The sequence below is a fragment of the Parasteatoda tepidariorum genome, chromosome 6 (genome assembly GCF_043381705.1).
Source record: "Parasteatoda tepidariorum isolate YZ-2023 chromosome 6, CAS_Ptep_4.0, whole genome shotgun sequence".
Lineage (NCBI taxonomy): Eukaryota > Metazoa > Arthropoda > Arachnida > Araneae > Theridiidae > Parasteatoda > Parasteatoda tepidariorum.
This window is the reverse complement of record NC_092209.1, coordinates 700,043-713,366: the sequence shown is the minus strand read 5'-3', so window position 1 is coordinate 713,366 and position 13,324 is coordinate 700,043. Positions and strand designations below refer to the sequence as shown.

The window sequence follows — 13,324 nt, the reverse complement described above, 5'->3', positions numbered from 1 at the left end:
AAAGAAAATTTAAAAAAAGAGTATAGAAATTCCTACATAAACTTTCTTTTCTTTATCCTTTTCTTTTGTGCGATTTTAAAATTAAGCTCAAAATTAATTATAATTATGCATTTTTTAAATATAATTGCTCTTTGTTACATTTCAAAAACAGTATCTTAAGTGATATCTAACAGTTGTCAAGGGTAGTATCTAATATTAGACATCTTGCCTTTAGAAACTAAAAAAAAGGCATAATAAAAACAATTAAAATTTCTTTAGTTAAAATATCAATATATTGATTGCTGCTTCATATTCTTGTGCTATCTTTAGAATAACAATAATAGTTATTCTTTTGGGATGAAAAATGAAGTTCGGAAACAATTTAGATGTTGATGGGGAATTCTTACCTTAAACTGCCAATCTTTATTTTTATTTGGTAAAATAAAAAAAATAAAAAAGTGTCTTGTTTTGGAAATTCTTAGCAATAGAAAATTTGTAAAATGTTTTCTTTGGTTATATAATATGCTATGTAATTGAAAATTTTTTAAAACTATAAAAAAAAACTTTACCTACCTGGAGGAATTAGCATTTTAAGCTACTAAGCTTAAAGCTAAATTGATAAGAAATGTGACTCTTGAAGTAACTTGGTTTCCTTTAGATTTGCTGTAAGGAGTAAAAAATTCCTGACCTTTTTTTAAAAAAAAAAAATTAATTCTATTTTTCATCCAAAATACTAAATGAAAAGAAATATGTATATTTTTATCAATGCTATTGATTAAGCTTAGCTTAGTAATCTTAGCTTAGTGATATTTTTTGAAATTAAAATGTTCCTACAAAGTTAAAGACAAGTATACTCTATTGGTTATTCAAACTTGTGTTAAAGTGTTTTAAAGCTTATTTCTATTCTGATTCTGAAGTAAATTTAAGACCTTAATTGATGAACCATCATTTTTTTAAAATTTAAGTAAAAACTAATTTTTACTTTAAATATGAAATTTTGTTATTTGTATTCAATTTCTTTTTTTTATGAGACTTAAATTTAATAGAATAAAGTTTTTGAGAATTTTAAAATGAAGTAAAAGTATTTCATAGAAATTCAAGTTATTTTACACTTAAATGTACAATTCTTTGTTCAAGGCTAAAAAGATGCAGGTCTACTTGTCTTATAGTGTATTTGCATGTGTGGTGAAGTATACTTGTGTATAATATAATAGCTTGGGTCTTTGGTTTATATGTTTTTCTGTTCCTGTTGAATGCTTCTTTTATTTTTGCTTTATTTCTTAATTTTCTAATGTGTATTGATATTTTTATTTGCTTTTAATATTACTCAATATGTTTTGCCTTTTTTTTTCTTTCTAAAGTTTTCATTTCTTAGTTTCTTTCCCTTTTCCAGCCATTTTATCTACGTGAATAACTATTGATTTAGTTATTGGATGTTGATCTGCTCTATAAAAGTTGATGTTGCTCTCTCTGTGATTGTTTGATATGTTTTATAGTTTCTCTTTTCACTTTTAGTCACTGTTAAGTTTGATTTTGTGTAATGCCTTTGGGTGAATGCAATAAAAATATTAACAACTTCTTGGGCTTGGTTCTTTCTTTTACTGGAGAAAAAACACACAATCTCATTGCCTTCAATTCTTATTAAATAAAGCTTATTTTAATTGTAAAACATAAAAACTAGTAATAAAAATTTTTTTTAAATGGGTATTTAAATTTTAAAAATATGAAAGAAATAATGAGAAAAATATTTTTTCATTTTTTTTAAAAAGGTTTTATAAATAAGTTTTTTTAAAGTTGATCACATTTGTTGAACTTGCTTATATTGTGTGTAAATATATCTTTTGTTCTATAGATCTATAAATTTATATTTTTTATATCAAATTATTTTAAAAAAAGATAAAAAGAACTTCTCACCTCATTTGCTTGCTATCATATCTTATAATGATTATATATGATTTAAAATGTTTATACTATTTTTTTATTAAATGATTTTATAAGCTTTAATATATAATATATTTATTTTCCAATGACTGAAAATTATGCAATATTCTTTTTAAAAAATCTTGTTTGAGAAAGAGATTGAAAAAAATTTAAATAATGTAAAGTCTTATAAAACATACTATGCATTTGTTCTAATAAATAAGAGCGTTATTTGCAATTATACAATTAATCACGGCAAGATATTTGTGTTTGCGATATTTTATGAGGATCACTTTTATTATTTTAATGATAACTTCTAGGATTTTAAGATTTACAAATTTATATAAAATACAAAAAAAAAATTTTTTATCAATGAAAATTTTTAGAAAAGATAGAATGCATTTTAAAATTTACCAATTTAAAAATAAATGTTTGACTAAGTAGTGTTTACTTGTGAACTCCAGTTTTCCAGTACACTGAATGTACATCAAAGAAATTTCCATTCCATAGACTATTTCATCAAAAACTCTATTTCTTTTTCTATTTTTTTAAGATAATTTTATCGATTTTGGAAAATTTTCTTTAAAAATAACTAACTAATTATGTGTGCCTTATGTAAAGTGATAAGTTTGAAACCTTTGCTTTAAATGTCATAAATTTTATTTTTGATTGAGAGTATTTTAAAATCATTTCAAAAATATTTATTTTGTTACAATGCAATTTTTTATTCTGTGTGCTTTTTCAGAGTAAATGACAATTGTTTTACTTCAGTATGATTTGTATTACTATTTAGAATTTAAAAATATAATAAATTACATTCAGTGCATAACAAAGGAAAATAATGCAGACAAATTAAGTTTGATTATTCATACAATGCAGTTTTTTTTTAAAATTTTCCTTTGATCATGAAAATTTCTAAAATCCTCTAAGCACAGAATATTTTATGTTCTGCAAAATAATTAGCTTGCAATGACATTAAAGTGGTTATAAGTGGAATGTTGGTAAATAATTACTTAATACATCAACCTTTTATAATTTAGCATACTATTGAATAGAAATGAATTGATTTTGTGTGCTTTCAGAGTTTTTAGTTACCATTAGAGAATTACATGCAACTTTGAAAATGAAAAAAAAGTACTCAACTGATTACATACATGAAAAAACATGTTTTCATAGAAACAAATATCTTATCTGCAATCATCATAAACTTATATTCTATGATTCTGGTTTTGTCCATCAAAGTTGATACTCCACGATATAATGGCCTATATTTTAGTTCCTCTTTATTTTTCTCATTAAAAAAAGTATATTTAATTTTTAATGCCTATTCCTTTGCCTATTCTTCTTTAAAGATATTAGCCTTTTTTAGTTTAAAAGTTAAATTTACTTTTGTAATACATTTTATTAGAACTATTTTTATTAGAACAAATATGAACTTAGAATTACTTAAAAAGAAATGAATACTATGTAGGATTAATGTTTGAAGTCAATACCAACAGCTGAAGAATCTCCAAGGGCAATTTAACGAAATCAAGATTGCAAACGTTATTATGAACACTCTTCATTTGAACTCTTAAATAGGAATATGATACAACCAGTATATTCCAAGTGCTTGTAATATCAAAAAGTATAAATATCTTTTTCAAGCAATTATTTTATTAGTGTGTTTGCAGTTCAGTTTTATGTATGAGTAGCTTCAATTCTTCAAAATAAGTTTATTTTGGAATGAACAAATTTCAAGAAAACTTTATCTTCAAAAATGCATACAGGTCCCAAAATTTATTGCAAACAATATTGTAAAACAGTATAATAGTGTTCTACCTTTTTGATCAGGTATAAGTGTGTTTCATTCTGTTTTTTTTTATGGGTGCGATGTAACAAGAAACAATTGTAATTTGATTTTAAAATTTTGTTTGTACACAAGTGCCTATTTTAGTTCCTTTGCTATATTGTTCATTTTTTTAAAAAATAATTTCTATATTCAAAAGAAATGGACTTCAAGAAATTATTTAAAATAATTACAAAAAAATTAAATATTATTTAAGCATTTGTTTTCTATTGTTCAGACGTAAATACTTTACTAAAAACTCTGATCTCGAAATCTGTAATCAAAATATTCCTCAATTGATTAAAAATGGAATACAATAGAATAAGTTAACAGAAATATTTTCTTTTGCAGCTGAAAGCAGAAAAATAATGTAACTTTGTAATAATTTAAATTGAAAGAAAATTTAGTAAGTATTTTTTTTTAAACATGTATCTTGCAAAACACTGCATATAACTTATAATATACTTATATCATTAAACAAAAGTTACTGACACCTAATTACATTAATAAACACAGAATTTATTTTTAAAAAATTAAAAATTTTTAATGCAGCATAATAATATTGTCCTCTAATTTTACTTTTTACCCCTTTTTTTAGACCTAAAGACTGCAACATGTATGTGGGATGTGAATTATTAGAGTGGTGTCAATCCTCATTACCTCACATTTAAACTGCAAGCAACCTTCAAGTCTCCCACTTGCGTGATAATTAAAAGTTGCTTTCTTTGCAGATCTTAAAAAAATTTAAAATTGTACAAAAACTAAATTCTGCAAAAATATAAGGAAATATGATATATGCATGCAATAGTAAAGGCTCACAAAAATTCTAAATGAGTAATTTTTTACTTTTTAAATTTTGTTAATAAATCTAAATTTTATGCATTTGATTGGTTTAGAAAAATTATGACATTTTATCAGCTATAGAAATCTTATTAAAAAAAGTAAATTAATAAAATGTTCACAATTTAAAAAATTTCCTCAGATCAAAGTACAAAAACAAGATGAATATCAGCTCACAGAAATAATTTATCGTTTCATAAACTATAGATCTAGTATAAAGATTAGCTTTTTTAAAAATAAAGTTAAAAAATTTCATCTGAATTTGAAAAAAAAGATACCGCATATTCATCCTAAATTTAATTTTTATACAGAAATTACATAAACATGTTTGGTAAATTCTTTCCCTTTTTAAGCATTATTTGCTTTTTGTATTATAGTTTTTGCTTTTAATAAATTCAGAAAATTTGATCTTAGCAACGTATAAGATTTAATGATAGAATTGTTTCTGCCTCTTCACCTTCCTTGGTTTTGTTGTGCTTCTTACTCAGTAGTAAGAGTTAATAAAGTATAATCTGACTGTTCCATCATCATAGTTGGCCAGATAGCCCCAATGCCTTCCTCTGAAGATTTATCCATAACGACTTTCGATATATCTTTGATCTCCAATTCTTTTCATTAATTGCAAGAAAATCAGACTCCTCCCTCCCATATTCCATCATCTCAACTGTGGCCTTACCCGCTTTCTTCTTCCTGTGGGTCTAAAAAAGCAATGCCTTTTTTATTTTATTGTCATCACTCACTTGAATTACGAGGGCTATCCAATTCATTCTATTTATTTTTATGTATTTAATAATATTAGATTGTTTATAAATCTTACACAGTTCAAAATTAAATCTCCTTCTGCAGTTATTGTTTTCATTTACACCACCAAGTATACACAAAATCTTTTCCTCAAATATTGCGACACCATTTCCCTCCAGTTTTATCACTGTCCAAGCTTCAGAAACATATGTCAAGATCGGCCTGACAAGAGTTTTATAAATTAAAAAATTTGTTTTTCTAGAAAGAAACCTAGATTTAATAAATCTTCTGAAACCTTACAAAGCCATATTTGCCAGATAGAGTTGGTTTTCATTTCAGGAGTTGTTCTGTTGGCTGTTCCATTAATATGTAAAAAAAAAATTAATTGCTTTTTTGAAAATCATTTTTAACATTGCTAAATTGTACAAATATTTAGTTCTGTTGTTTCTTCTGTACAATGAAACTTTTGAAACAATTGTCCTTTAATGATAAAAATAATTTTTTGTTTAAGGTTGTTGATTATCTGACTAAATTCTCTGGCATTCAACCTGGGGATTTAGATGCTTCTATATCATCAAAACACTTGACAACTCTGAAAGCAACTTACCAGAAACTACGATTCCTAATTGATTCTGGAGCAATCTTTGTTGGTCATGGCCTTAAAAATGATTTTAGAGTTATTAACCTTGTAGTGAGTTTTTTCATCTATACCATTAAAACCTACAGCCTTAAATGTTTTGTTTTTATAATCTACTCTTAAATTTTGAATATTTATCAACTAAAGAAACTTGAATTTATCCCTATCGTTTAAAGATATTATAAGATTTTGTATAGATATTTGAAAAGAAAGTTTTATTGCTCATTCTGCATTTATAATTAAATGTTTGAATTTAATTCAGGTACCACCAGCGCAGGTGCAGGATACAGTGTACCTTTTCCAACTGCCCAACAAGAGAATGGTGTCACTTAGATTTCTTGCCTGGCACTTTTTAGGTAATTTGTGACAAACCATACTGTTGTTTATATTTTCTTATTCCTCACAAAAACTATTGTTTATCAATTATTAGTTGACTAAGTTATGACACACAATCTATTTGCATTAAAAAGTTAATTTATCATTATTAGAGGCACGGCTTGTCAGCCTATACTGTGATTTCATTTTAGATGCTGCCGTCATAGATTTATTTTAAAATAAATGTTTACAAAAAATATTCTGTAATATCAACCCATTTCAGATTGTTTGCTCATAAAGTGGTAATATATTTTTCTTTACTTTTAATTACTCATTTTTTATTAAAATATGGTGTGATAAGATAAGTTTTTTATTGATGATTTCATCAAAATAGCATCTATGACATTTGCACGATGTCATCTACTAATGTGATACAAGTTACAATTTGTAACTTGAGAAAAATAAATCTGGAGCTGCATATTTTCTTCACTCTCAGCTGAATTTCTTTCTCACTTATTTATCAACACTGATTGCAGTGTCTTCAACTTTCATTATTCTGATAAATATTTACTGTTATTTTATTTATCATCCACTTTGTGAAGACAGAAAAGGCAGAGTTCATTTCAAGTGAACTCTCCTAAGAGAAAAGTCTCTTCAAAATTCTAAAATGCAACATAAATTGCAATAAAAGCATGAATAAAAAGGTTTCTAAAGATTGAATATTAATATTTATAATGGTTTGTATTTACTACATACCTAATAATAATTTATTTTCTTACAAAATCTTCCATAATAGATTTTTGTTCTTGCTGAAGAATTTCTAACCTATATTTTCAAGTTCATACAAATAGGAAATTTAGGTAGCTAAATAAAACTGCAAAAAGTCACGAATACTGTCTAACGCTTTTGTACAATTTGGAGGAATTCTTTCATCATCTATGTCATCATTAGTGATGTCTTAAATGTCTCTTAATTATGCTATCAAACTATCATCAACAAAGTCATTGAAACAAGCAAGTCCATCACTAAGATCAACATCCCAATTTTCTCAAACTTCGTTGATTTGATCACTATATTCATTTTTATCAAAAAATAGAAATCCAACTTTTTTGAAGCAATTCCTTATGTTAGATTTTCTGACATTTCTCCATGCAGTATGTACCATATTCATTACATCAAGAATTGAAATTTTTACATCAGCTAATTTGCCTGTTCCTAGTTCAGCAAGATATCGACGAATCAAAGTTTTTTCGTAGAGCACTTCAAGCAAGGAATTATACCCAAATTTAAAGGCTCATACAATGTGTAGGACAGTTAATCTTTCTTTTCCACTGTGGCAGGGACTTCCCATAAATGCCAATGCTTTTTAAGCACCATCTTGAAAAATAAATCAGTTTCATCACAATTGAAAACGTCCTTTGGTTTGTATCCTTTATTTCCTTTGCTCTACAGTTTTTTCGTCCATACTTGCACTTCCTCCTGATAGGGTATGCGTTTCCAAGCCGTGACAAATTTTCAATCTTACCACTCATCCACGTGATGCAGTCTCTCTGCTAGATGAACAGCTTTTTGTTCGAGTAACTCAACATTAATCGTAATTTTAGAAACTTCTTTAAACCATTGTAACAAAACACTACATAATTCTTTTCAAGATTGAATTTCCCATTTTCGTTGAGTAGCTACAATTGCCACCCTTTTTAAAAAAAATTCATTTTAAAGTTGACTCAAGAATTTTAAAATGATCAGCTAAAGCTTTTTTAGTGGTTTATGAATATTCTTCACTTCAAAAGCTAAGCTGAATTTTGTTCTTTTTGCCATTTCATTGAGAGACAAATCTTTAATGCTGCACTTTATTCTAAGAAAATTTCAGTGCATAATTTATTTTCAGAACGAATGGTAATTATCATTATTTTTCGGTATGACATTTCAAAATCGTTTTATAAATGAAAAAGGCGAATTAAAGAGGCGTTTTGCATATCACTGCTCCTCAGCATAATTTCTTCTTTGTGCTTAAAAGTCTTTATTTTCCCTCAATGGTAGCTAAAAATTATTGTGTCCAAAAATAAAAGTGGCGATTATTATGGTGTGGCCAATGTGATGATAATAAAAAATTTTGCTGATGTTTTTTTGGGGTACGGTGTAGGCTGGTGCAGAGTTTCTAACAGAAATTACTAAATATATTTTATGTAAGACTATACTTTTGTAATATTCTAGATCTGAAAATACAATCTGAGACACATGATTCTATAGAAGATGCAAAAACTGCTCTTCAGTTATACAAAAAGTACCTGGAATTCGAGAGCACAGGCTCTAAGAAGGATGCCCTGCGGGAACTGTACGAAGTGGGACGTCAGTTACAGTGGAAGGTACCCGGCATCGACGACTGAATTCCTTCTGCAGTAATGTTACAAGAAGTGGTGCAAAACTTTTTTTACACCCTAGCAAGATTAAAAAAAAAAACTATTTAATTGTACCACAAAAATAAAATTTACGTCTACAAATAAATCAAAACTCAGCTCTGTAGATAAAAACTCAAATGCATGTCTGTGTTGAGTTCATTTTTGGTGGAGTTCAATTTTAATGTTCTGGTGTTTTTGTCTACATTCCATGAATGCTTAATTTATTCTTTAAACTAAAATATAGTGTTTTGAATTATAATTTATGTTTAGTTGTAAATATTATTCAGAACTGACTTGAATTATAAAAAAACTTTTTTTGCCAGTTATATTTTATAATTTTGAGCATTTTTATGTTTACAGTTATTTACAAACGTATTTGGTATTTATCTTTCATGTAAGTTTACAATGTTAACAATTGTTAATAAATAATCATAAATATTTGTTATGAATTTAATGTTAATGAGGATATTTTTTATATGAGATATTTTTATTAACAATCTTATTTAATAAATTTTTTAGTATATCTAATAAAAAAATTATACTTAATTAATTTAAATCTATGAACTTTAAATTATAAGTTATAATTGCAATTTAAAAGATGTTTTTTTTACTTCACAATTTTAACTGTTGATATTAAATGGTTTTCACTTTTCCACATTTAATCGCAAGCAAAAGAGGACATTTTTTCATATATTTACACATTTTTTATTTACAATCTTATTTACTAGTTTTCTACTTATCTGTAGTGTAAATTTACAAATTATTTAAAATACTTTATAAATGAATGAATTACGAATATTTATTTTTCACATGATTTTAAATTGTATAAAATGTGTTTCAAATGAATGATTTTTAAATATTTATTATAAATGCAATGTAAAATACTACTTTTTTATATTAATATTTATATTTTTTTAATTTTATTCAATGGAAAAAAGCTAGTTTTTTACTTTGTTTAGAATTCTACACTTATATCAAAATTTTCAAGTAAGGATATTCTGTGATTAAAGTTTATCATTATAAAAATTTTATTGTTCTTATAAGATTTGTATTTGCTTTAAAAAATAAATATCACTGATTTTAATTTTGACTTAATCATATTAAATTAATAATTAAACTACATAAAGCTGGTCAATTAAAAAATCACTCGCTACTATTGATGTTTCAAAAAGATTTCCTACTGATTTCATCAATCATCGAAATTCAATCCCAAATTCTTGAATAATTGTTGCTGTTTGGCATGTCTTGAATGTTGTTTTGGAACAAATTCTTAAAACGTTCTTGTTGGATCCCTAACTGATACATCAAATATATTTAAGGCAAATCTAGATTTGTAATCATATATTGTATTTTTAACTTTTGGATTAATTTTTCAAAAATTAAATGGATAATAAAGATAAACGTGTTTAAATTTTTAAACAATTTTGTAACAGAAGTCCTTTGTATGCGTTGTTTTAAGTTTAAGAGAACATTGCTACAAAAAAGGCAAAAATAGTTTTATGCAGAAAAACTACTTAAATGTCAGTGTTTATTTTCATTTAAATACTTACATAAATAAAACATTATTTGAGTTATGTAAGTTGCTTCACATATTTAATCTGAAAATATATTTATTTTTGGTGTATTTATCAAAATTAATAGATTTATTAAGAGTCGCTCTAAATGTTTATTTTATTTGTTGAGGAATATTTAATTTTGAAAGTAAAACTAATTTTTCCAGGAATGTTACAATATAACAAATATAATTATTACTTTTGCCATTTGATATTTTTTTAAGTGTATATATATATATATTTATAAAACTTCTCAAAATTAAACATTTTGTGCTAGGTACTGGTATTTAAAGTCTTTAATAAAACTTAAACTATATGGTTCAATATAGAGCAAAAAAAAAGGTAAATTGCAATAAATGCTTAAAATTTTTTTAAATATATAAAGTGTTGTGATTTTAAAAAATGTTTTTCAATAAATATTTTTTATTTTTATGTTTACTGTGATTCATTTAAAAAAAAAATTATTTGTGTTTTGTGAGGAAAAAAAAACTTGTCAGAATCTATTCATCACTTAAGAACTAACCACTGTACATTAGCTTAGTAATTACTTGAAACCAAAATTAAGTAAGCAATCCGAAGATGAATTATAAAATGTCTAAAAATTAAATAAAATCAGAATTTTAAAAACTATATTTTTCTACAGGAATTCAGTTTTTGTCAGATGATAAACATAGGGTATTTCACTTTTGGACGAGGATTTTCAGTGTTGATTTAAGTTCATTATGAAAGCTAAGTGCCCCCTACATTTATGTATGTTTGGTCTGATTAAAAAAAAATAATTTTTAATTTTTAGCATATAATTTTTTTTTTAAAGTTTTAGTCATTTGTGTGTTTGATTCCAGAAAATTGTCAGAATTTTGATTGGCAATAAAATGTTGAAAAAAGTAATACAAATTTTGTTCGAAGATATATTATAGTTGGCTATCAAATACTATCTGCAGTGGTCAAGAAATCATTGCCACTTATATTGTTATCAAACACAGAATTCCAATTAAAGTTTAATCAAATTTTTATTTAATCTGGTTCAAATTTTTATTTGGCCACTGGACAATAAATTCTATCATTAGCAGTTTAGGGGGGGGGGGGGGTTCTATGTAACACTGTAATATCAATAAGATATACAAAAACATAACTTCTGACTCAGCCGTGATATTTTCATTTTATATTAAAAGTAGCAGATTTAGACAGTGAAATTAAAATTTTTCTTAAATATAATTTTCAACTTCTTTGACCACTACTGTATTAAAGAAAATTGAGCAATATATAAAGCTTAATAATCATAATTTTAAATAAATTGTCAGTCAATTATTTTGAATTAAAACAGTCGCTAATTTTCAATATCTTCTGATAGATTGTTACTAACAGTTTTCGCCACCTATACTGTTTTATTTAACCAATCAAACTTCAATTTATTTTTTTCGGCAGCATCGAAGGTACATACTTTGTATTTGTCTATGAAATTGACTTCCATCATTAAAATACATTAATCTTACTATTCACTATGTGAAAAAGGCACAAGTAACTGAATATGGGCTCGGGCAAATGTAGGAAAGGCCAAAAATAAGAACTAACGGAGTTGAGACAATTATAATGCGTTGCACGCGTGACACCAAGAAAGTACACCCTGGATCAAATATCCATGGCTGAAACGAAGCTGCTTAGAAATCAACAATCTCATCCTACAGCGGAAGTCGCAATTGTCAAGGCAACAGTCCACCTGCCGAACCTTTCTCCTGACTATCATTCTACATGTACTACAGAGTTCATTCCAAGTATGGCTATCAATTGGGCGGCTTGGGTTTACGGCATTTATGGGGGGAGGGGGTCTGTAATAATTGGACCCCTCAAAAATTACGTTTTTGGAGTACATTCTCCCTGATTGTCAAGCACAGGGTACATTTAGAACTATTTGCTATTATTTAGCAAGAAGTACAACTACAGTTTCACTCTTTTAGATGCAGGGGTGAGAGTAGTCCGAAAGCAAAAAAGAGGAAATCGAAGAATGAAGATAGATATATATATACATACACAAAAATGATGCGATTTTTAAACTTGTAAGCCATGTGATTATAAATTTTAAAATTGTATGAATATGAATCACATGCATGATTTTAAACTGAGAGAACATGAATCTCGATATGAGGCTTTTAAATCACGTGAATGTGAAACTCTATATCGAATTTCAAAAAATGCGAAAATACAAATCATGAAACGTAATTTTTAGATCACTTAAATACGAATCACGATGCATAATTTTTAAATCGCGCAAATACAAGTCACAATGTCTAATTTTTAAAGCACGTATAAATACGAAAATCGATGTTTGATATTACGACATTGGATTTTAAGCTCGCGTGAATACGAATCGCTACATAGGGTTTTAAAGGCGCGTAAATAGAAATCGCGATATTGGATTTTTAAATCTCGTAAATAAGAATCGCAATGTACGATTTATAAGTCGCATGAATAAGAATCGCAATGCGCAACTTTTAAATCAGGTAAATACGAAAATCGATGATTGATATTAAAATCGCGTGGATAAGAATCGAGATATTTGCAGAGTCTGGACTTGGGATTTCTAAAAGGCTTGTTTGTATTGTTTTTGTTTAGACACAATAAATAAAAAAATTACAAGATTAATTGAATGAGCAAATAATTTGCTTTCATGCTAGACAACAGGGTTACGACGTCTAAATTGCGAAAATACGAGCTGTCGGCGGACGAATAAAACTACGGAAAATCTTATTTTCTGTGCGTAAAAGCGGATAAAATAGGTATAATAAGTAAAAATACGGAAGCGTTAGCAGCTAGGACGTAGTTTGAATTTTCTGTTTATCTTTGAAAATCGTAAATAAAAATATAATTATTTTATTTCAACGACTGAATTTTCAAAAAAAAAAAGCGGGATATTTATAAAAAAAACGAAACTTTTAGAGAATCGGAGTTTTTGATAANATTAAAAAAAAGGCTGAAATTCGAAAGGCAAAAGCGAAAAAATCTCATCCCTGTATAAAGATCAACCAGTTTTTTCCCAAGGAAATGATTTTTAGAGAAGTTTCAGAGGGAGAAATGAGGATTTCAATACTCCGTGAAAAATTAAATTCCTCATAAA

At 26.5% G+C, this 13,324-nt stretch overlaps 1 protein-coding gene across 9 annotated transcripts in view; it reads left to right on the top strand.

The window, feature by feature from the left end:
* Positions 1-10,644, top strand: part of LOC107437029 (PAN2-PAN3 deadenylation complex catalytic subunit PAN2) — a 106,065-nt gene extending 95,421 nt beyond the window's left edge. For 7 of the 9 annotated variants that reach the window (XM_043042777.2, XM_043042772.2, XM_071181565.1 and 4 more), the window contains 3 exons: positions 5,820-5,999; positions 6,208-6,301; positions 8,475-10,644. In XM_043042777.2, the coding sequence (XP_042898711.1) occupies positions 5,820-5,999; positions 6,208-6,301; positions 8,475-8,647 (447 nt within the window). In that variant the 3' untranslated portion in view covers positions 8,648-10,644. Of the gene's footprint in view, positions 1-1,372; positions 1,558-4,078; positions 4,134-5,819; positions 6,000-6,207; positions 6,302-8,474 lie in introns of those variants that run through there. The other 2 variants (XR_011636882.1, XM_043042778.2) reach the window with 2 other exon arrangements.
* Positions 10,645-13,324: the final 2,680 nt, after the last annotated feature.